The following is a 20,230-nucleotide window of genomic DNA, read 5'->3' on the forward strand; positions in this document are numbered from 1 at the left end:
GACAACAGTTTTGGGGTTTATGTTTCCAGGCTATGTAATAATTTCTTTTCACAAAAAGCTGATGTTGCTATAATTGCAATCTTTGATCATAGGGAATATTTCACAGACTCTTCAAATACGTTTCATTTCAAAGGTACTTACAGCAGTCAGTTTACCTCTAATCTTAATGCCCACAAGCTCTGCATTCATGTGCATGCAGGATTACTGCACAGTGTTCAAAATTACAAATTATATGCATAAGCTGAAAGATAAATTTGTTCCTGAGACCTATACAAATATCCAGGCAAATACATCTGAGCTGCTAAAGTCAAGAGGGCAAGTTGATCTCCTGTGAGTCAATCCACTTAATTTTAAAAATTAATAGTTTAAAAATATAGTATTTCAGCATCTTACAACATTAAAAAATGCTTAGACTATATATATGTCATTTAAACACTCCAAAATATCTCACTACATTTTAATTGTAGACCTGAGGTTACATAGTTTTCCCCAGAGCAGGTATGGATTTTTCTAAATGTCCATATTTGAAGTTTCTGCAGAAAGATGTGCATTTCAGCTGAACCTGACTGGAAAGCATATCTACCTTTATTTCCAAAACATGTTCTCTAATAAGGGCAGACAAACTGAGAATAATAATTTGATTTGGTTTTCTGATTTGTCTCTGGTTTGCATTGTAAGGATTTGGCAGAAGAGTGAAGTGTTGTAGTGTTATTTCAAATCACCCTCTGCATATCAGTTTAAATACTATGTATTAGTTTAGGCTTCTCATTTTCATCAGTTTAAAATTATTTCCAAGTCAATTCTTATTCAGCTTAGGAAAGAGAGACAATTCATATATAGTCTCTCTTTCCTTTCCAAAAGGAAGCATAGAACAGCATTGGTCTGCTTTTTATTAACGTGGCATTCTCTCTAAATTTTGCACATAGGTGTCACTAAAGTCACCTTTAGTGTTTCATGGGTGTACTTGAGGACAGAGCTGGGTACCTATTATCACCATTTTAGTGAAGCAAGACAATGAGATGGATCTATTTGTTTGACTAGTTGATTTTATTTTGCAGACTTGCAATCCATTCCAGTATAATTCTGCCACTGATCTACTTAATAATAGTAAGGAAAAATCCTTTTCGGTTTGCCATGGGGATGGCTCAGGCACTTCTGACAGCCCTCATGATCTCTTCCAGGTAAACAAAAGAAATATCTTTTCTGCAATGTACCTAGTAGTAATTGCATTGTTTGTGGTCTGATTTTATTGCTACTTTGTTACAAGCCCTCGTATCAGCTGGACAGTTCTCAGTCCCCTGGAAGCTGAAATACTGCTTTCACCATTATTTCAGTCGTACCCAAAGGGCACTACAGAGTGCATTAGCCTTACTCTCCCAGGAGGAGGCAATTCTTTGCCATTCAGTTTATTAGTCACAGACTTGACAGAGTGCAAGCTGTTGCATAATTTTGTGACTACATAGACCATGGCAATTTTACCACATAATTTTGAGAAAAACTAACACTTACCTATTTCTTCCAATAATTAGAAGGTATAATAAAAGTTGCTTTGCTTTCTTATGGTGCAGCCTTCCTTCCTGCCTTAGATCTCTGTTTGAATCATAAAGCAGATCATGCTCTGAGGAAAAGGAAATATAATGGAAATGGTGTGTTGTTGCCTGCACTTACTTTATGTGTTTCATTATGTGCCAGTTCAGCAACTTTGCCTGTCACCTTCCGCTGTGCAGAAGAAAAAAACTTGATTGACAAAAGAATCACAAGGTTCGTTCTTCCAGTTGGAGCTACTATCAACATGGATGGCACAGCTCTTTATGAAGCAGTAGCAGCTGTATTTATTGCACAGCTGAATGACTTAGAACTGGATATTGGCCAAATAGTTACCATTAGGTAAGACTAAAGCCATCACATGCATTTTGTGGAAAGTGAGCTTTTTTGTGAATGGTACATTAACTTTGGATACCCCATGGGAAAGTTTAAACTATCATTCACAGCACAGGAAATAACAAACATTCTCACTTCTTGATCCAAGGCCTACCCAGTGCAAACTGATGAGGAAGTAGGATGAGCCCGGATATGCAGCTGGTATACGGCACTGTTCTGGAAATTGCCATTATTCTTCCCTGCAAACACTCACAAACCTAACTCAGCCTCTACCTTTGATCTATCCAGTTTGCTTGTTAGACATGTGTTGCCTGTTATTCTGCAGTGTCACCATAACAGTACATCAGTACATGGGTTGTCCTATAAGCTTGACACCTGACTTTGACTAAATACTATTCAAGAGTAAAATTGAAACATTTAGGCTTCTTTCTTGCAGTGAAATAAAACTACCTGTGCTAGGAAACAGAGTTTCTGTGACCAACATGTATTCTGAATGCCTTCTCTGGGCTTTATTTGGGATTTAGTGTCACAGCTACCGCAGCCAGCATCGGGGCTGCAGGCGTGCCCCAAGCCGGACTTGTCACCATGGTGATTGTGCTGAGCGCTGTTGGCCTGCCTGCTGAGGATGTTACTCTGATCATTGCAGTTGACTGGCTTCTGTAAGTTTAAGGCACTTCATATTTAATTACTTTTCCTTTTCCTTTTTTTTTTTTTTTTTTTTTGATGTTTGCATAAGTTGCGTGGAAATGTGTGGGTCTGAGAAAGAAAGCAATAAAATAATTTAGGACTGTTGCAGAAAATGGACAAAGATTATTCTTATGGCTAGGCTTGTTCAGAGTTGAATGTAGTAATGGCTTTAATTGTGAGAGAATTCCTACTGCATGGGATGGCAGTGAATAACCTCACATTCAGAGATGCTTTCAGCCTTAAAGCAGTGGTCACAGCACTAATAAATCATGAGCACCTTCCTCAAGACAGACAAATTTGACAGTACCAAGAAATGTCTCTAGAGTGTCAGAGATGTCACCACGTTATGCTAAACAAATACATCATTCATAAAAATCAAATGTAGCCACAAGCTGCAAAGACATAATATCCATACACTGACAGTGGAGCACAATATGAGCAAAGCAAAACTGGCCCTGGACTCCACATGCACACATATGGCAGGCTGTACTCGGGTCTGTGCTGCCAGCACTACTTTGTTAGGGCTCTGCTTCACCGAGAGCACTGGCCCAGCCCTTGATCAACAAGCACACATGTAAATTCAGAAAGTGTTCCTTATGTCTAATCCCAACCACCTCAGAGCACTTCCAAACCTCTCAGTCCCATTCATCAGCTCTTTCTGGAGAGAAGCCTTTTCGCCAGAAATCTCTTCTGTTCAAGTTATACCAGTGTGTATCTCTGCTGAAAGATACACGCTGTTTGCAAAAGCCCAAAGAATCACAGAGTATATTCTAGAGGTCAGAAGGACATCAGTACTCCCTTTTGTCCCATGATACATAGGGCAATAGGATTCCTAAGTTAAGTAGTATAATTTTAGTTCTTTTGCCTCCTAAACTGTGTGAGCTTTAGTGCTCAGCCCAAGGTCTTGTTCACTTGCAGTAACTTAGCATGGATAACATTTCACTGGTATCAATCCAGCAATCTCAATAATTTCATAATATTTGCATTTCTTCTTCAGGTTTATTTACACTCAAGATAAATGCCTTGCTGTTCCTCCTCCACTCTTTCCAATCATTTTCTTGAAGGATTTCTGGCAGCAACCTATGTATTTCACAGATATATTTAATTTATTTGATTATATAACTCAATTTTGCAAATAGAGAGAAATGCCAGTCTCCAGAAAATCAGGGCTGTTGGATGGATCGAAGAATCAATTCAACTTATGTATAAGCATAATTTCTCCAAAGAATCCAGTTCCATCTACAAGTATGTTCTCCCAATTAGCTGTGTGCAACAGGGTCTAATAGTTCCATTTGCTGTGCTCCACAGTCATTTTGTTTTCTCCAGCTCTGTTCTATTCCTAATGGGCATTTAACATTTTTAAGGATCAGTACAAACCACTGGCTCAGACCACGTATCTAAAGAGTCTAAGAACAGAACAAATGTATATTGGTTCTTTGTCCAAAGTATTCACCCAGCCTCCTGCAAATTGCAGCTCACAGAATTCCTGAGTTAGAGGTGGTTTTTGTCTTCTTCTTCCATGAATGCCTCATTGCTTTGGGACCCATGTTTCCCCAAGTCCTGTGGAGATGAATTCCACATCCTAATGATGTGTTGTGCAGAGACGTAATAGAATTTTGTTTGTTTTCATCTATACCCTAATAATTTCATTTGATGCCCTCATTTTATGGGATTGAGAGAGAAAGAAAACAGTAATACCTTATTTCTCATGGCAATCATGACTTTATGGATCTGATCTTTACTCCACTTTAGAAGTCCACAGTTTATGTTTTAGGCACAATATTAGTACATGGAAGGTACTTGTTCCACCATGAAGCATACAAATAATTCAAGATGTGTCTAATTGAGGCATTTTTCAGACTAAGATGTGTTTTGCTGTGTAAAGTAAATTAAATATTAATTTAATATACCAGGGATCATTGCTAGTGCATTTTGTGCCTCAGGAGATGGAATGCACATTTTGATGCCATGTAGACTATTAACACTTTCACCTTTTGTACTTATTGCCTAAAATGTATAATTTTGCAAACTATTTGCTAGTAGTGGCTCATTAACAACCCGCTAGTTAATTCTGAACTTACCAAGGTTATATTACATAGGCTTGAGGACTACTTCCACATGTTAAATGAAGGATAGAAAAATTAATAGAATAGTACTATTATAATAGATGAGTCTCCAGTGCTGTTTATTTCCTCACTTGTCACACTAATCTTACTAGAATCTTACTTTACTGTTTTTTCTTCCTTTCCCTACCATATCTTTTCATTGCACATGGAAAACTTTTTAAGCACTGGAATTCAGTAGTTGTAGAAGTACTGTGAAATATTGTGAATATATCCATCTCAATGTCTCTGCATGGAAAGAGAAACTTGTTCTGCCACAGAGCCTTTTCTTTTCCTCTGTAGGAAAAGAAAAATGGGGAAGTATGGCCTTCCACTGTCCATACCGTACTTCCATGCCAATTTTCAAACTTCGTTATATTGAATGGGTTTGTTTTTCCTCTGCCAAGTAGCAGCAGGTTTTTAAGGCCTGCATATCACATATCTGTCTGGAGAAAAATCAATAGTGCAGGAGTATCATAGTTCTTTAAGTGGCTTGTTTAGTACAAGTTTGTACTTCTGCCCTTTAACAAGGAGAAGCTAGCAGAAGATAGGCCTGCCCTTTTTCCAGGGTTTGGGCCAGAATACTGAAGATGCTGGGCTAGGTGCTCCTCTGGCTGAGGGCATGACTGTTAGAATGACAAAAGGCATGATGCAGACTCTGATGCTGCAGCCCACAGTGTGTCATCACAAAGGGAACCAGCTGTGCCGCATACTTCAGGGGCCTGAGCGGTGATCCTTCCAACATTTTGTAAGACTATGCCACAGCAGTGGAACTACTGCTCTAACACACAAGTGATATTGATGCCATGATGATTTTTTGCCTCTTCTTTTATACCCCTTTTATATATGTTTTTATAGCTTCTGTATTCTTAGTGTTTTTTAGCCTACATTCTTAGAGTTGTTTTTCAAGCTAGGAGACTAAACATTTTAGAAGCCTCGTAGCTAGGGATAAGTGTGCCCCAGACCCCAAGGTCCTCTCCAGAACACATTCTATAAACTAAGATAGAACCATCCAGGGGAAGGCTCCTTGGGGAGGGGGGCTCACTCAAGCCTCTCATTGGGGAATCTTTGATAGATATGCTAATTAGTAAAGACCTATAATGATATACCAGGTCTTTTGGGGGTGTGCACTGCAGCAGGCATTTCGGCACATTCCACCTGAACATAGTGCACCTAAAATAAATACAAAAGTAAAATTCCTTTATCTCTTCTAACCATGTTTGATTCTTGATTTTAAGACGAAGAAAAGGCATCAATATGACTTGCCATTTTGCATGTCCTGTACAGAGTCATTTCTCATGAAAATTACTCCAGGCTTCTTCAAATACACATGGGTAAAATTCTGTTTCTTGTTTTACAAAACTATTTTATTTTAATTGAAGAATTACCCAAATCTGCAATGGGAAGAAAACAGCACTGCATGAGCTTACTTTTACTAAAAGGATTTTCTAAACAACTGAATGGTTTGTCTGACAACATTTTTGTTCCATAGGGATCGATTCAGAACAATGGTGAATGTCTTGGGAGATGCCTTTGGTACAGGAGTAGTGGAGAAGCTCTCAAAAAAGGAGCTGGAGCAGATGGATGTCACCTCTGAAGTCAATATAGTCAATCCTTTTGCTCTGGAAACAGGGATACTTGATAATGATGAAACAGAGGCTAAGAAATCTTATGTTAATGGAGGCTTTTCTGTAGATAAATCTGACACCATATCCTTCACACAGACATCCCAGTTCTAAAGCCAGTAGCTTTCAGATAAAACAGGAGCACTAAGGGACATGGCCATATGCAACATCTCAAAAAGCTTAAAGGATAATTGAGAATGAATTATATCTCACATTTGATTTACTACACAGACTGATTCTCCTTACCCTTCTTATCATCTCCCTCAACACTTTGAACTCACCATTGTTAGTCCTTACTGACAGTTTGAAGAAAAAGACAGTTGTAAAATACCTTTTTTTTTTTTTTTTTTTTTTTTTTTTTTTTTTTTTTTGAGAATATACACTATTGCTGAGGCTGTGAAATGCCTCTCTGGAATCAGCATGCTCATAAATGGGTCATTACCTGGGACAGCCAAATGTGTTTTACTCAGGAGTAGCACAGCATTTCACACATTACCACAAAGCACCTATATGAAATCCCTTTTTACATCCTTGCCTTGTAAACAGGTTGCACTGTACTTGACAACTCCTGTAACTTGATCATTTGCCAAAATGCTAATTTCTGCAGCTGAGGGGATACTACTTGCGTGATTCAGGAAAAACAGACCAGAAGGGCCTTGTGATAAATACATTTTACTGTGAATAGGGTTTAGTTTTTCTTCAATTGTGAAATAATTAGTCACGGAAAGATTTCCAGTATTTATGTAGCTAAGTTTCTCCATACCTTTCATGTGAATGCCAGCTGCTGGTATGGGCCTTCATATGTGGAATAAATTGCTCTGAGCTTGCTCTTCTGGCATTTGAAGAGCTTTTGTAAAATGCTACTTTACCTATTTAGGTCAGCTTTGGTGGCCTCCTCATACATTTCCATCAGAAACAGAAATAAGTCCGTTTTCTGTTGTCCATCTTTGATTTTAACAAAATGTTAGTCAGCCCTAAAGCAGGCAGAGGTCATGAAGACAAAAGTGCAGAGTGCAAATTCTAAATGTTTCTTCCTTGCAATAAAAGCAGATATATAGATAGATAGAGATATATGTATCAAGAATATAGGAATGAGACCTTTCTCATAGAAAGAAGCCATTCTCACTAAACTTCTTACACAGACTGGTTGTTTTTTTGGCTCCTTGGTTTAGTTTGTCAGTTGAACATGCAAGTTTATAGCTGCAACAGTGCTACAGTGCCAACCTGTCAGCTAAACTGTATCTTATGAACCATTTCTGGACCTAGAAAATCATGTCCTCAGGTGGCTTGCTATAAGAAGCACCAAGAACTTCCTCATTAAAAATCTCCATTTTCTATAACATTTTATACAAGATTTCCATGGTGCAAAAATCACTCTCTCAAGGGAGGAGTTGATGTAACAATTTTTTTCTGCCTTGCACATTGAAGTAGTTAGCCATTTTATATATAAAGTAAACTGAAATTCATATACAGTTATTTGTTTGTGAATAAGCTTGTGGCAAGCATAAAATCATACTCATATGGTAACAAAAAAAACCTCCAAGTACCTGCAGTGTTATCACTCAATTCAATCCTACACTTTTGTATTTAAATAGACCAGAAGTGTGCCAAAGAGAACTGATTAAGAAGAAAATATTTACTGTAGGTTTTGATGACTTGCACCTTAAATTATTGAGACATAATAGTGTATTGAAATTTAATATCGTAAACTATATGAAAATGTTAATCCAAGTATCGGTAAATTTATACAATATAAAGAAAATGTACAGATTGAGTAAATCAATCTTTTACCTTTGCAGAAACAGTATGAGACAGTCTTTATTTGTGCAGCTTTGCTTATGGGAGGAAAAAGCCTACCAGTTTCCATGACTAGCCTATAATCTATGCCTTGTCTTTAACTAGCTTTTTAAGTCACCCTTTTATGATCACCTTATTATGTAGTCACCCTGTTAATGATGTACTGTGAACAGTGTTCCTAATGTGTTATGAATAAATAATTGCTCTCTTTACTCTTGTTTTAGCCTACTATCCTCTCCTTACTGCAGAGTATAGAGTTCCTTTAGCTATAACAAGAAAACCAAACTCCATCAAATTCAGGATTTATGTTATCTCTAGTGATTTAGCTGTAGTTTTGGCAAGAGTTACACTCTTCTTCCAATGAAATAAATGCTTAAGAGCAGAGTACTGAAATTGCAAGAAACCTAACTACAGATGATCTGCATTGGCAGTATACCATTATTAAACACAACGTAAGCAGGGGATTGTTTACCTATTATTTATTTATCTGGATCATATTCAGCTGAGCAGGAGTTGATGGTATTGTTTTGCCATCTGCTCACAACCAAGAGACCAAACCATATACTGAAGATCCTCTTATGTCCAAGGATGCTTTTCTTGGTACAGTATTGCAGGTATGTACCTTCTATATATGTGGAAACACCCTCCTTGAGCAATGTGTCCTCTTCTCCATAGTCTCTTGGTCTGGAAGATTTGGAGAGTCCCTGTTAGAAAGGCACCTGCAGATTCTGGCCCTTTACACCATGTTGTTATGTTCTTGTAGGGGTTTTGGGGCTGCAGAAGCTATCACAGGAGTGGACTCTGCATTTTGAATAGTGTTTGTGGCTTTAATCTAATTTAACCTGGAGGACCAGGTTATGCATGCACCCATCCCTGCTGAAATACTCAGGGACTTTTAGTTGACTCTGAACAAAGAAAGCACTTGCACATAAACATACACAGGTCTGTCAATATGCCCATGTCAGCTATATCCACAAGATCTTAAATTGCACAAAAACCATCATCACACGTGTAGTTCACTTGTTTTTTAACATTCCCTGATACAAACAGAAACTGCCCAGTAGTGCATATGCAGGGAGGAGGCAGTCAGTGGACCCCCATTCTGGGACACCATGGGGTCCATGCCCTCATTCTGTCACCACCACCCAAACTCCTTCTGCACCACTTGCCCTTCACAGGGTCAAGGTCCTCAGGGTGCTGCTCCTAGCTGGAGACCTCCAGTGGAGGTGGGGACTTCATGGGGACAAGGACCTCTGAGTGCTGGCATAGGATCCTGTGAGGTCAGGGATCTTCACATTCTCAGGGGACATGCCACTGAGGGTCATGAGTGGGTGACATCCTCATACTGAGGTGGTTCTCTTCCCAGCTCCATGAACCTCTACTCCCCCAAATGCTGCTACTGTGTCAGGGTCAGGGTAACGGTCTTAAAATCACTCACAAGTTTCTCACCAGAGGAGAGGTGTCTTATTTAAAATTTGAGCTATAAATCCTGGTTACATCAGAACAGATCTTAGGCACAGCTACCTTCCCACTGCATGTCACCAGTGGCACAGGGACTACTGGGAGCACTGGGACTGAATGTACTGGAAGTACTAGGACGGGGGAGCTGGGTGGGCTCTGTTTGGTGTAAGGCAGCTTGGGAGGGCATTCTCATTGCTTGCTGTCAGTGGGCACTGGTAGCCCTGAGATGGGCTGTACTGGGAGTCCTGCGAGCAATGGGCTGAGGGTACTGGGACCACTGGGCCTTACTGGGATGGGAGGCACTGGGGGCAATAGGAGCAGTGTGTTTTGGGGGCTGGTTTGGGGACTGGATGTGCTAGGGGGAGCATTTTTGCGGGAGTATTTGGGGTTGATGGTGGATGTTTGTGGGCCATGGACTGGTTTTGGGGACTATTTGCGGGGCTTAAGGGTCATGGGACAAAGGCTGTCTCACAGAGTGGCTGCGCCCCACCATGTCTGAGCAGTGGAGTTGAAGGAGATTTGGGAGTCCAGCATGCTGCTTGAGTGGGAGCCCCCTCAGGATGGCAGCAACTCCAAGGGCACCAGCTACACAGTGCAGAAGGTGATGGCAAAACCCCCATCCACTGCCCTCCAGCTGTCCCCCACCAGAACCCCCAACTGATGCCTGGGTCCTCCCCTGGTGTGAGGGGCAGCCTAAGTGCCAGTGTTCCACTTCTGGCCTTGGGGAGAACCCCAGACATGGGGATCTCCTCCCGGTTGTGGTGGGCCACCCAGATATGTGTGTCCCATCCTGATCCTAGGGGTACCATCTGGGCATCTGGGTCCCATCCAGAGGCCATCTGGATATCTGGGCCCCCTCAGGAGCTGTGGAGAGCACACCAAAATCTGGATCTCTTTGGGGAGCTGCCCAGATACATGTCCCTTCCTGGTTGTGGTGGGCACCCCAAACACCTGGGCTTTTTTGTGTTTTGGGGTGCCATCTGTCCTCTGTCTCTAGAGCCCAAAGAAGGGGTCCAGGGGGGCCCTAACTCAGGCCATGTGTCTGTGTGTGTGTACTGAAGCCTGCCACTGAAGCCACTCGAGTTCCAGCAGGACACACTGTCGCGTTCCACTGTGGGGAACTGCGAGTTCTTAGACGGTCAGGAACGAAATTAAGTCAAACGAGACAAACGTTGTATCTGAGAACCGTTTATTGGTAACAAAAAACCAAAAGGAAAATTAGTTACCCTACTAAAAAGGGTTAGAACAGACACAGCAAGACTAAGGAAAATGGGAAGGGAATGGGGGGTGGGAGGGGTGAGAGGGTGAGAGAGAGACAGGAAGAGAGGGAGAGAAGGAGAGTGGGAGGAAGAGGGAGACGGAGGGAGGGAGACGGAGGGATGGAGACGGAGGGAGAGAGAGAGAGAGAGAGAGAGGGAGAGGGAGCGAGGGAGAGAGGAGACATAGAGAAGAAGCGGGCATTACCACCGGAGGGTCGGGGAGTGCTGTCGACACCCACGAGGCGGGCAGGGTGCACGCCGCCTGCCAGGAGCCCGCGCAGTTCTCGGAGAGGCGCGGCCCCACACGCACAGCTCCCGCGGCGACGGAGGTGAGAGGGAATCGGGGAGGAGGTGCGGGACCCTGGAAAGGGTCACGGCGAGGATCGCGGCGGTGGGCAAGTCTGGACGCAGGTGGCTCAGGCAGGGACGAAGAGACGAAGCAGGTAGGGCACTGGTGAGGGACACAGGGAGGCAGGATAGACACGAGGGAGAGCAAGAGCCAGCGAGGGCAGAAGAGCTAAAAGGCAGGCTGGGGCCAGGGCAAAAAGCATAAGATTTAAAAGCAGGTTTCGAAAAGCAAGTCTCAAAAAGCCCCTCGAATCACCAAGCCGCAAACGCAAAAACACAGTCTCAAAAAAGGCGCAAGCCAAAGGCCCACACTGAAAAAGCAAGTTCAAAAAGCTCGTGGGCCTTCTGACGCAGTTACTTTTTATTCCCCTGGCTCCTCCCAAAGCCAGCCTGCTGACAGGAGACCATTGGCCCTGTGCAATGTCCCACTGCAGTCCATTGGTAGAGACCTTTTGCCATCCAATTGGAGAGCCTCTCTGGGGTGCAGTGTCTTCGGTGTTTCCCTGCTGACTGCCTGTCCCCTGTGAGATACAAAGTGGTTGCCAGGCAAAGTCTCCCCAGACACAAGGCTTTCCTCCATCTTCTCTTAGCTGCCTCCTGGACACGGCACATGTGCACCCCCTCCCCCACATGCCTCTGAAAACCATTGCTGAGGCAAATAAAAACTGAATTGGCATCTCACACCCCTGCTCAGCCCCGTGGCTCGAAGCACCATGGCAGCTGCGTCACTTCCCTCAGCTGTGCTGTACCGGGGCAGCCCAGGGGGGGCGACACTTGAGGGGGTGGAGGGGGTTGGGGTACCTCTAATGCTGTCCCCCCACCCCAAGGTAGAATGTGGATGAAGATCAAGGGGAGCAAGGGAATTTTGGGGTCCGTAGCCAGATGTCGCCATAATCCAAAGTTGGGTGGCTGAAGAACAAGGGGGCCATCAGGGGGGACCCCTACAGCCAGGGGTCCCTGGCCCACCACAGCTGCAAACTCGGGACTCGATGGTCTGTAAAAAGTCCCTTCCAATCCGGCCTCCTCCGTGCCTCCGGGACAATCGGCTGCCAGGGCCAGGGGTTACCTGGCAACAAGAGACACCACAAACACAGGCGCGTACGGCTGGGGCTCAGGAAGGCAGAGGAAGAGGAGGAAGGAGGCTGCTGGCTGCCCGCATTTCCATCTGCAGCTTTCCTCCCAGCACGAAGGCTCCCATCCCCCAGACAGGTGCTGTGTTTTCGGGCAGGGCAGCAGCCATGGCCTCAGTCAGCCTGTTACAGCTGCTGGATGAGGCCATCGGGACGCCCGAGGTCAATGTCAACTTGGAGGCGCTCCGCAAACTGCTGAGGGTCATACTGGAACACCTGAGCCTGCTGGGCCTGCAGGATGTGATCCCCCAGGGGGCCGTGCCCGGCCCACAGGAGGAGGGGAGTGGGTCCAGCACCGAGGCTGGGGCTCAGGGCACAGGGCAGCCACCCAGGGGGCAGCTGCCTGGGAAGGACAAGCTGCAGGGGACCAGGAGTGGCCCTCCTGTCACCTCCATCGCTGCCGACATGGGACAGATGGAGAAGACTGAAGCCAAAGAGAGTGGCATCTCCGAGGTAGAAGCTTTTCCCACCCTCCTGGGTGCTCCCCCAAAGATCCCCCCTCCTCTGGAGTCTGTGCCCTTATATCAAGGTTTGGTTGAAGCCCAAGCTCCAAGCAGCATGCTGATTTTCATTGTGGGAAAGGGAGGGGGATTCAGAGAGAAAATCCAGGTCTAGAACACTGCTCCAAGTGCTTTGGGTCCTTCCCATGTTGGGTCTTTTCCTGCTGACCCAGGGTGTGCCGTAGGCTCCCCAGGACAGGGGTGGGAGTCTCTGGGGAGCTGCTTGCCTGGGGCTCGTCCCCTCCACCTGTCTCTCCTAGGCCACAGCTCTCTCCCAGGAGCCCCACAAGGAGATGGCTGGGACTGAGGCCATGCAATCCAACATGGGAGAGGAAATCCAGAGGATCAAGGAGGCACTTGGCCAGGTGAGCTGCCTCCATCAGCATGTTGCAGATCTGAGACAGCAGCCTGTGACCTCTCTGCACGCCAGAGGTTCAGCTGCATCCGGCCGTGCCAGATGAATGGAGAGTTCTGCCCACAGTGCCCAGCTATCTGGCTGGGCCAGACCCTGCACTGTACCCCAGAGACCATGGTGCAGGCAAAGGCCCTGCATGTCCCCAGGGACCCTCCCCTGAGGTTCATCCCCTCCACCTGCCTCTCCTAGACCACAGATCTCTGCAAGGATCTCCGTGAGGAAGTCAATGAGATGAAGGCCGCACAGTCCCGCATGGGAGAAGGCATCCGGATGATCCAGGAAGCCCTTGGCCAGGTGAGCTGCTGTCTTTGGGAGGGAGTTGGGCCCTCCCCCACCCAGCCTCTCAAGACATTGCCCTGCCACCCCTGCCCTGGGGCCCTGGGTGTCACCCAGCACGAAGGGCACTTGGAGGGAAGAGTGGGAAGGGGGTCCTGTGAGGGAAGCATGGGAACTCAGCCTTGCCCACTAGGCGTCCCCCACCTCTGCCGGCAGATCAGCCTGGTAGTAGAGGTCACTGCCTGCCTCAGCCAAAGGGATGCTGAGGCACTTGGAACTAAATGGCCCCAAAAAAAGGGAACATGGGTGCTGGGAAGGAAAGAAGGTAAATATCCACCAGTGCTTGGCAGCCACAGCCTGCTCAGAGTCTCTCTGGCTTGGGCCCAAGCTCAGTTGTGGATGCTGTCCCTCTTCTCATCCCACTCCAGGATGCTGCTGGCCAGCCACTGGTCCCCCGCAACCAGTCTGCCCTCGCCAAGCCCCACACTTCAGACATGGACAAGCTGGGGCAGAGCCCTGGGACACAGCCTGGATCCCAAGCAGGCCATCCAACAATGGAGAGCATCATCAGAAACCTGTCTGAGCTCCAGAGCCAGATGTCTTCCCTGCAGAGCCTGGCCAGAGACCTGCAGGGTGAGAAGGAGAAGGTAAGCCCATAGCAGTCCCTAAGGGGGTTGCAAGGATGCCAGGGGGAGTTGTCAGGGAGGGGGCAGGCAAGGGAGAGCATGGGGTCCATGCCCTGACTCTGCCACCACCATCCTTCCCAGATAAGACAGCTGGAGGATGCTGTTGGAAAACTGGGTGTGACTGTAGCCAAGTGCGAAGTGGATGGCACCAATCAGATCCCTCTACAGCTGGAGTAAGAGGATGGGGAGAAGATTTTGTATTCCACGGGGCTGCAGGGGAGCCGGGAGGTGTGGGGGGTGGCAGTCCAGGAGCATCAGGTTTGGGGAGCAAAGCTCACCTCCCAAGTGGCCTTGTGGAGGCTCAGTCTGCCTGTGCCCTCATCTTGCTGGCCAGGTCTGCATTGCAGGAGATGAATCAGGAGCAGAAGGAGCTGAGAGAAGAGCAGAAGATTACCAAGGCGACACTGAAGCAGCTGGTCACAGCTGACCAGCTTCAGGAGCAGGTGAGGTTTGGGGGGGCACTCCAATTGTTGCCCTGAATGGCAGGGTGCTCCTTGTGGCGTTCCTGGCCGCATTCCCTGCCTGGTCAGGGCCATCTGGCCCCCATGGCACCTGGGTTTGCTGGCTGCATCCATCCTATCTCAAAATCCATTCCTTCTCCCTTTTCTGCAGCTGAATGAGCTGAGGGCAATGATGGGGAGTGTGGGGCAGGAGCAGGGAGAGTCACAGGCAGTGTGCCCTGACCGCAGCTCTGAGTCCAAGCTTGTGAGGAAGCTCCTACACCACTGTGAGAAGCTCCAGAAGCAGGTGGATTCCCTAGTACCACAGCAGGTGCAGAGGTCACTGCCACAGAAGACCCAGGTAGGCAGCTGGCAGCATGGGGGGGCTTGGGAGGCTGTGTCAGGACCTCTTGTCTGGTTGTGCTCACTGCAGTGTAGAGCAGCCCCTTGCTACCCCTGAGTTTGGTTTGGACAGGTTGGTAGTATGGCAGGAAATTAAAGCCTTGATACAAATGTCCTGCTGGCACTGAGGGCTCATGGCTGATGGCTCAGTAACCCAGATCTGTCCCTGAGGGACAGCCAAACAACCCTTGCGTGACACCATCTTGTGGTCTTCCTCCCTGGAGCAGGATGAGGAGCTGCTGAAGAGCATCCAGGCCACAGTCATGCGGGTGGAAGGGGACTGCGAGCAGCTCAGCTACATCACAGGGAGCCTCCGGGATGACCATTGCCAGCATCAGAAAGATATTGAGGTTGGTGGCCAAACCCCCCACAGGGTCAGAGTATCCCCCAGGCACACCGAGGCTGGAGACTGCCAGAGGTCTGATTCCCTGTCCACCTGCTTGCAGCCCTCTTGGTTCTAAGGGCCTTTCCCAAAGAGCAGGGAGCATTGACTGGCCAGAACACAGCTCTGACCCTGCTGTGGTGTCATGAGATGCTTTCTGTATTGGAAGGCTCTGTTCCGGTCCCTGGAGGGTCTTGAGAAGAAAGCAGACAAGGAGGACCTGCTGCTGCTGGTATGGTCTTGAGGAGTCCATCTTCAGCCAAAGGGATTTTGGGGATCTTGGGCAGGGTGACAAATGTCCTTTGTCCTTTGGGTGCTCAGTGGCAAAAGTGGCCTGGGTGTGGCAGAGGGAGGGTGTGAGTACTTCCAGACTGGCTGCAGATCCCTTGCCAGGTCCCTGTGTCTCCTTCTTTAAGTCCCTTTGACCCCATGGGTGTGATGGGGTAAGCAGGCCACACAGCCCTGAAAAAAATTGGCTCAGCAGAAACATTTCTACCTCTGTCCCCAACACGTGCTGGCCCTGCCTGCTGTACCTCTGCCCTGTCCCCACTGCTCTCCTGCCTTTCCTCCCTGCTAGAAAGTGGACAAAGCTGCCCTGGGCAACAAAGTCAGTTGTGCCCATTTTGATGCGAGCATGGAGCATCTGGAGGAGAGGTTGCAGGAGTTGCTGAGACGGATGTCAGGCCAGGAGCAGCGCTGGAAGGAGGCCCAGCAGCAGTTCAGTGATGCCCTGGACTCCAAGGTGAAGGGGTGCTTATCCTCACGGCACAAAATTGTCTCCTTGGGGGCTTTGCAGCCTGAGGCAGCATCCCTCTGAGGTTTCCCCCTCCGCTGGCTTTTCCCTGGGGACTACGATGTTTCATCCTGGAGCAGCTGGTTGAGGGTGTATATCTGTCCATAGCTGGATCGCCTGGAGCTGGGACCTTTCCAGAAGCAGCTGGAGGATACCTGGGCGAGGACCATCAAGGATCTCAGGGACGAGCTGTCGGTAGAACTTGACAACGCTGCTGGAATTAAGCAGTGAGTGAAACAGGATGGTGTTGGCTTTGGCAGCTGCACTGGCCTTGTTCCCTCCTGTATGGTACCCTGGCATCAGACCAATGTAGCTAACAAACTGCAGGGATGCTGACAAAGCAGCTACACCTTCTTCACCCCTCAGTATCAGGTTCCCCACATCAAGGGAGGCAGAAGAATGGGCATCTGCAGAACAGAGCTGTCTAAACCAAAACTTGGGTGTGGGTGCAGAGGTGCAAGGATAGAGGACAGAGGGTTGTTCCCCGGGCAGGGGTGCAACATGTAGTGCCACAGGCCTCAGTCATGACCTGCCCACCTTGGCAAGGTGCTGGGGAATTGTGAGCACTGACAAGGTATTGACACCGAGGCAAGGGCTGGTTTGGATGGTAGTGCGAGTGCCTGGCTCCTTCCCCTCATATCCCTGCGTACTGGGATATGGCCACAGTTCAGCGGTGCCAAGGCAAGCTTGTCTCCTTGTCCCCTTGGCTTGGGGGGAAACCAGGCTCAACATACCACAGTTCCCCCTGCAAACTTTGAGATTCCCTGCAGCAATGTGCCTGGGACGTGTTACTGCCTGTGAGCTGCTGGCTGTGTGCACTGCAGCCCTGTCAGGAGCTCATCCAGCCTTTTCTTCCTTAGGCAGCTGCTGGTCCCTTACAACTGCCTGTCCTGCGACCGGCGCCTCAACATACAGGTGCCTGGCCCGTGAGTAGCACCCAGCACCGGTGTATCGGGGGGCTACTTGGGTGGGGTGGGGGCTTGGGTGCTGGTGATGCCCTGCTGTCTCAGGCACGGGGGTTGGAGTGTCTGCCTGGGAGGGTCTGACTGCTGAGCCCCCCCTGAAGCCATGTCTGTCAGATGTGGAGTGGGAACCCCTTCCGGGAACACCTCCCTGAGGGCAGCAGGCAGAGATGCTGTAGGGTACAAGCCTATGGGTTTTGGTGCTCTGCCCCAAGCTGGGGTGGCTTGTTTGTCCCCTGTCACCCACCCATGGCTCCTGCCCTCCCCAGGCACATTGACACGCTGCCACTCTTCCCACTGCTGCCTAGCAGCCACGCTACACGCCTCTCTACTGTCACCACAGAGGAGCAAGCACAGCAGCACAGCCACAGGTAGGGTACATGGGGACCCATCACTGGCCTCTGGGGTGTCAGATAGTCCTGCCTCGGCAAGGGAGATCTTTTCCCTGAGTGGGGACAGAGGGGACCAGGGGGCCTGGGGAGGGCAAGGGAGCAGAGGGGGCCACAGAAGGCCAGCTGTTCTTGCCCCAGGTCTCTGGGCTTTTAAAGTCCCTCTGCACTGCTCCATCAAGCCCTGGCCTCAGTGGCACTGAAGCCACATGTCGTCAGTTGTACCTGGTCTCAGCCTGACCTCAGGCTTGGTGGGGATTCAGCACAGTGGGACAGGTATGGGTTTCCTGCAGCAGCTGTTGGGGAGTCAGGGAGTCAGCAGGGATGTGCCTCAGGGGAGCACCCTCTGCCCACCTCCCTGGTACAGTGGGATGAAGTCCAGGGTACCACAGTGCTGGATGATGAGCATCCCCATGCCCCATCCCTCAGGAAGCTGGTCAATAGCAAGTTTGTCAAGTCGCAGAGCTGCAGGCGTCCGGACATGTCCAACACACCACCCAAGGATGTCCTATGGCTCTCCAAAAAGGTAGGAATGGTGATGGGAGGAACATCAGGGAACAGCAACAAGGCTGGGAGAGAGATGCTGAGCATCTGGAGGGAATCCTCCCTCCGTTTCCTCGAGGAGAGATGGGTCGGAGGGTTGCTTGGGGATGCTGAATTGGGCCCCACATGGCAGCCAGCCACTCTCCTTCCCAGCTTGGCGTGACTGAGCTGCTGGGCACAGATGACCGTGTGGATCGGGGCAAGGAGCACCTCGGGTCTGAGGTGGCAAAGAGGGCACAGGATGAGCTGGGTATGGCCTATCAGCTGTTTGCTGGTGATGGGTGAGCAGGGCTCTGTCTGTATGCCTGGGCAGGTGCAGGGAGGGTCTGGGGTCTGGGGCAGGCTGAGGAGGGGTGGAAGCAGGATGGATGGGGGTGACTGGCAGATGGGACAACTGGTCCTTGGGTCCTTGGTGTTCAAGATGGAGTGCAGTGTGGAGATGGCCCTGGCCAGTGTGGGACAACAGCCCATATATTGGAGGGCAGGTGCCACTACCCTGTCCCTGCGGGTCTCTGGCTGTACAGATGCCCGTGGGCTTCATGGGGCTTACCTCTGTCCTTCACCCCCAGGCCCCACCACCTTACTAGAGCACCAGCCAGCCTCAGACCTCAACCACTGACTCCGGGCACTGTGGCATTTGCTGCAGATCCAGTCCCCTCCCCCCATGGAACCAGCAGTCAGGCAGCTGGCTGGGACTGGGTGCTCGGAGCCCTGCATGAAGAAAAGACCAGGACAGCTGCCCCAAGTTAATAAAAAAATGGTAACCTGCTGTGTTTGGGATATTCTAAGCAAGATGGATTTCAAAAGTAACCCCCTGCTTCAGAGCTGCCACCCTAAAGCTGGACAGGTGGCACAGGGAAGGGCAGAGTTGTGGTGGGGACAGGAGCAGGACATCTTGGAGTAAGCCCCCAGACTGGGTCATGTGGGTATGCAGGGGGTATCCCCAAGCCAGGTGGAGGGGCTGGGGTTGCCCCCAACCCATGGGCTGTGGAGGTGCAAGAGGTGTAGTCCCTGGATTGCTCCCCACCCATGGTGCTGGTGGCCCCGAGCTGAACTGCTCTTTGGTGAGGCTGCAGCAGCCCCATGCATCTTGGGGGAACTCGAGGTGAGCCCGAGCAGCACTGCTCCCTCTCCTGCATCAGGCTCAGGGCAGAATTCAACACCATTGTCATCGGGCCATGGGAATGTAGCAAATCTCTGCGGCCCTTGCAGGGGATGCTCAGCTCCCTGTGGAAGGTGCAGTGGTGATGCTACTGTCATTGCTGTCCTCACCATCCATGCCATCTACTGTCCCTGGTGTCCATTAGGTGACGGTGGTGTCCTTTAGGTCCCTGGTGTCCCATAAGTGACAGTGACCTTGCAGCAGGTGCAGTTTCCACACCACCTGTCTCTCCCAAAGTTGAGGCCCACAGGGTGTCCAGTGACATCATCCTCACCTGCTTCACATTCCACAGCCCTGTGGGGAGGCCCCAACCTCACCCTGGGGTGCTGCTCCCAGGTGGAACCCTCCAGGGGTATAGGGACTGCCAGAAGTGGGGACATTAAGGGTGATACGTGGTGCTGTATTTCCCCACTCTTTTTCTTATTGTCTGCCTTCCGCATTGTCCCCTCCTTCCCCTGCCCCTAGTCCTGGCCACACCCTCGGGTTCTTCCTGTTGGTTCCAGTACCCCAATTCTGCCCCTATGCCATGAGATCATTTGTCCATGTGCTCTCTCCGCCCCCCTCATCCCCACATAAGACCCCAAGCTCCCTGACCACATGGTCTCTCGGCCTCTGGGAACTGGCTGGTCATCATGTAAAATAAAGTTCCCTCTTAGATCACTCTGCAGGGGATCCTTCTCGCCTCCTTTACCATCACCGTGTTGCGGAGCCCAGCTAGCTGGAGTAGGAGCGTGGGGCCACCCAAAGGGGCTGTGGGAGAGCAGAACATCGTTCTATCCTAAGCAGCCCCACAGCACTTTACAGGAAGGTTGCACCTTGCTAAACCAAACCAAGCAATGCAATAGTGATAGATCTGTGAGGATAGGGATGTCAGGGGCACTGGGAATCTTAGAAGACTGGGGACAACCGTAAGGGTTTTGAGACTCAGCTTATGGGGACAGAGACCTCTGCATCTGGTTTAAGAGTCTGGGAAACACCAGGGCATCAGGG

General features: G+C 48.9%; 2 protein-coding genes across 7 annotated transcripts in view; both read left to right on the top strand.

The window, feature by feature from the left end:
* Nucleotides 1–8,304, top strand: part of SLC1A1 (solute carrier family 1 member 1) — a 51,380-nt gene extending 43,076 nt beyond the window's left edge. For 2 of the 3 annotated variants that reach the window (XM_069001914.1, XM_069001915.1), the window contains 4 exons: nucleotides 1,059–1,181; nucleotides 1,693–1,887; nucleotides 2,406–2,540; nucleotides 6,163–8,304. In XM_069001914.1, the coding sequence (XP_068858015.1) occupies nucleotides 1,059–1,181; nucleotides 1,693–1,887; nucleotides 2,406–2,540; nucleotides 6,163–6,409 (700 nt within the window). In that variant the 3' untranslated portion in view covers nucleotides 6,410–8,304. The remainder of the gene's footprint in view (nucleotides 1–1,058; nucleotides 1,182–1,692; nucleotides 1,888–2,405; nucleotides 2,541–6,162) is intronic. The other variant, XM_069001916.1, reaches the window with a different exon arrangement.
* A 4,541-nt stretch (nucleotides 8,305–12,845) lies between these two features.
* On the top strand, nucleotides 12,846–18,902 carry LOC138103402 (glutamine-rich protein 2-like). Of its 4 annotated transcripts, XM_069001667.1 has the most exons (15): nucleotides 12,846–13,155; nucleotides 13,395–13,499; nucleotides 13,910–14,128; nucleotides 14,249–14,340; nucleotides 14,502–14,610; nucleotides 14,780–14,968; nucleotides 15,237–15,359; nucleotides 15,561–15,623; nucleotides 15,969–16,133; nucleotides 16,293–16,411; nucleotides 17,045–17,110; nucleotides 17,416–17,517; nucleotides 17,965–18,061; nucleotides 18,232–18,328; nucleotides 18,648–18,779. In XM_069001667.1, exons 1-15 carry the CDS (start codon nucleotides 13,084–13,086, stop codon nucleotides 18,695–18,697), a joined length of 1,668 nt encoding a protein of 555 aa, XP_068857768.1. In that variant the 5' UTR covers nucleotides 12,846–13,083; the 3' UTR covers nucleotides 18,698–18,779. The 4 variants fall into 4 exon arrangements, with proteins under 4 accessions (XP_068857768.1, XP_068857767.1, XP_068857769.1 ...); XM_069001666.1 differs by lacking the exon at nucleotides 18,232–18,328 and having other exon boundaries at nucleotides 17,969–18,061; nucleotides 18,648–18,902; XM_069001668.1 differs by lacking the exon at nucleotides 18,232–18,328 and having other exon boundaries at nucleotides 18,648–18,760.
* The last annotated feature ends 1,328 nt before the right edge of the window (nucleotides 18,903–20,230 follow it).

Source organism: Aphelocoma coerulescens, assembly GCF_041296385.1.
Source record: "Aphelocoma coerulescens isolate FSJ_1873_10779 chromosome Z unlocalized genomic scaffold, UR_Acoe_1.0 ChrZ, whole genome shotgun sequence".
Lineage (NCBI taxonomy): Eukaryota > Metazoa > Chordata > Aves > Passeriformes > Corvidae > Aphelocoma > Aphelocoma coerulescens.

What these genes read in the sequence shown, in the direction of transcription:
- LOC138103402 (XM_069001666.1), top strand. Translation starts at nt 13,084, where the DNA reads ATGGCTGGGACTGAGGCCATGCAATCCAACATGGGAGAGGAAATCCAG. An exon ending in CTGACCAGCTTCAGGAGCAG is followed by an intron (nt 14,611 to 14,779) that starts GTGAGGTTTGGG and finishes CCTTTTCTGCAG; the next exon opens with CTGAATGAGCTGAGGGCAAT. An exon ending in GCACAGCAGCACAGCCACAG is followed by an intron (nt 17,518 to 17,968) that starts GTAGGGTACATG and finishes TCCCTCAGGAAG; the next exon opens with CTGGTCAATAGCAAGTTTGT.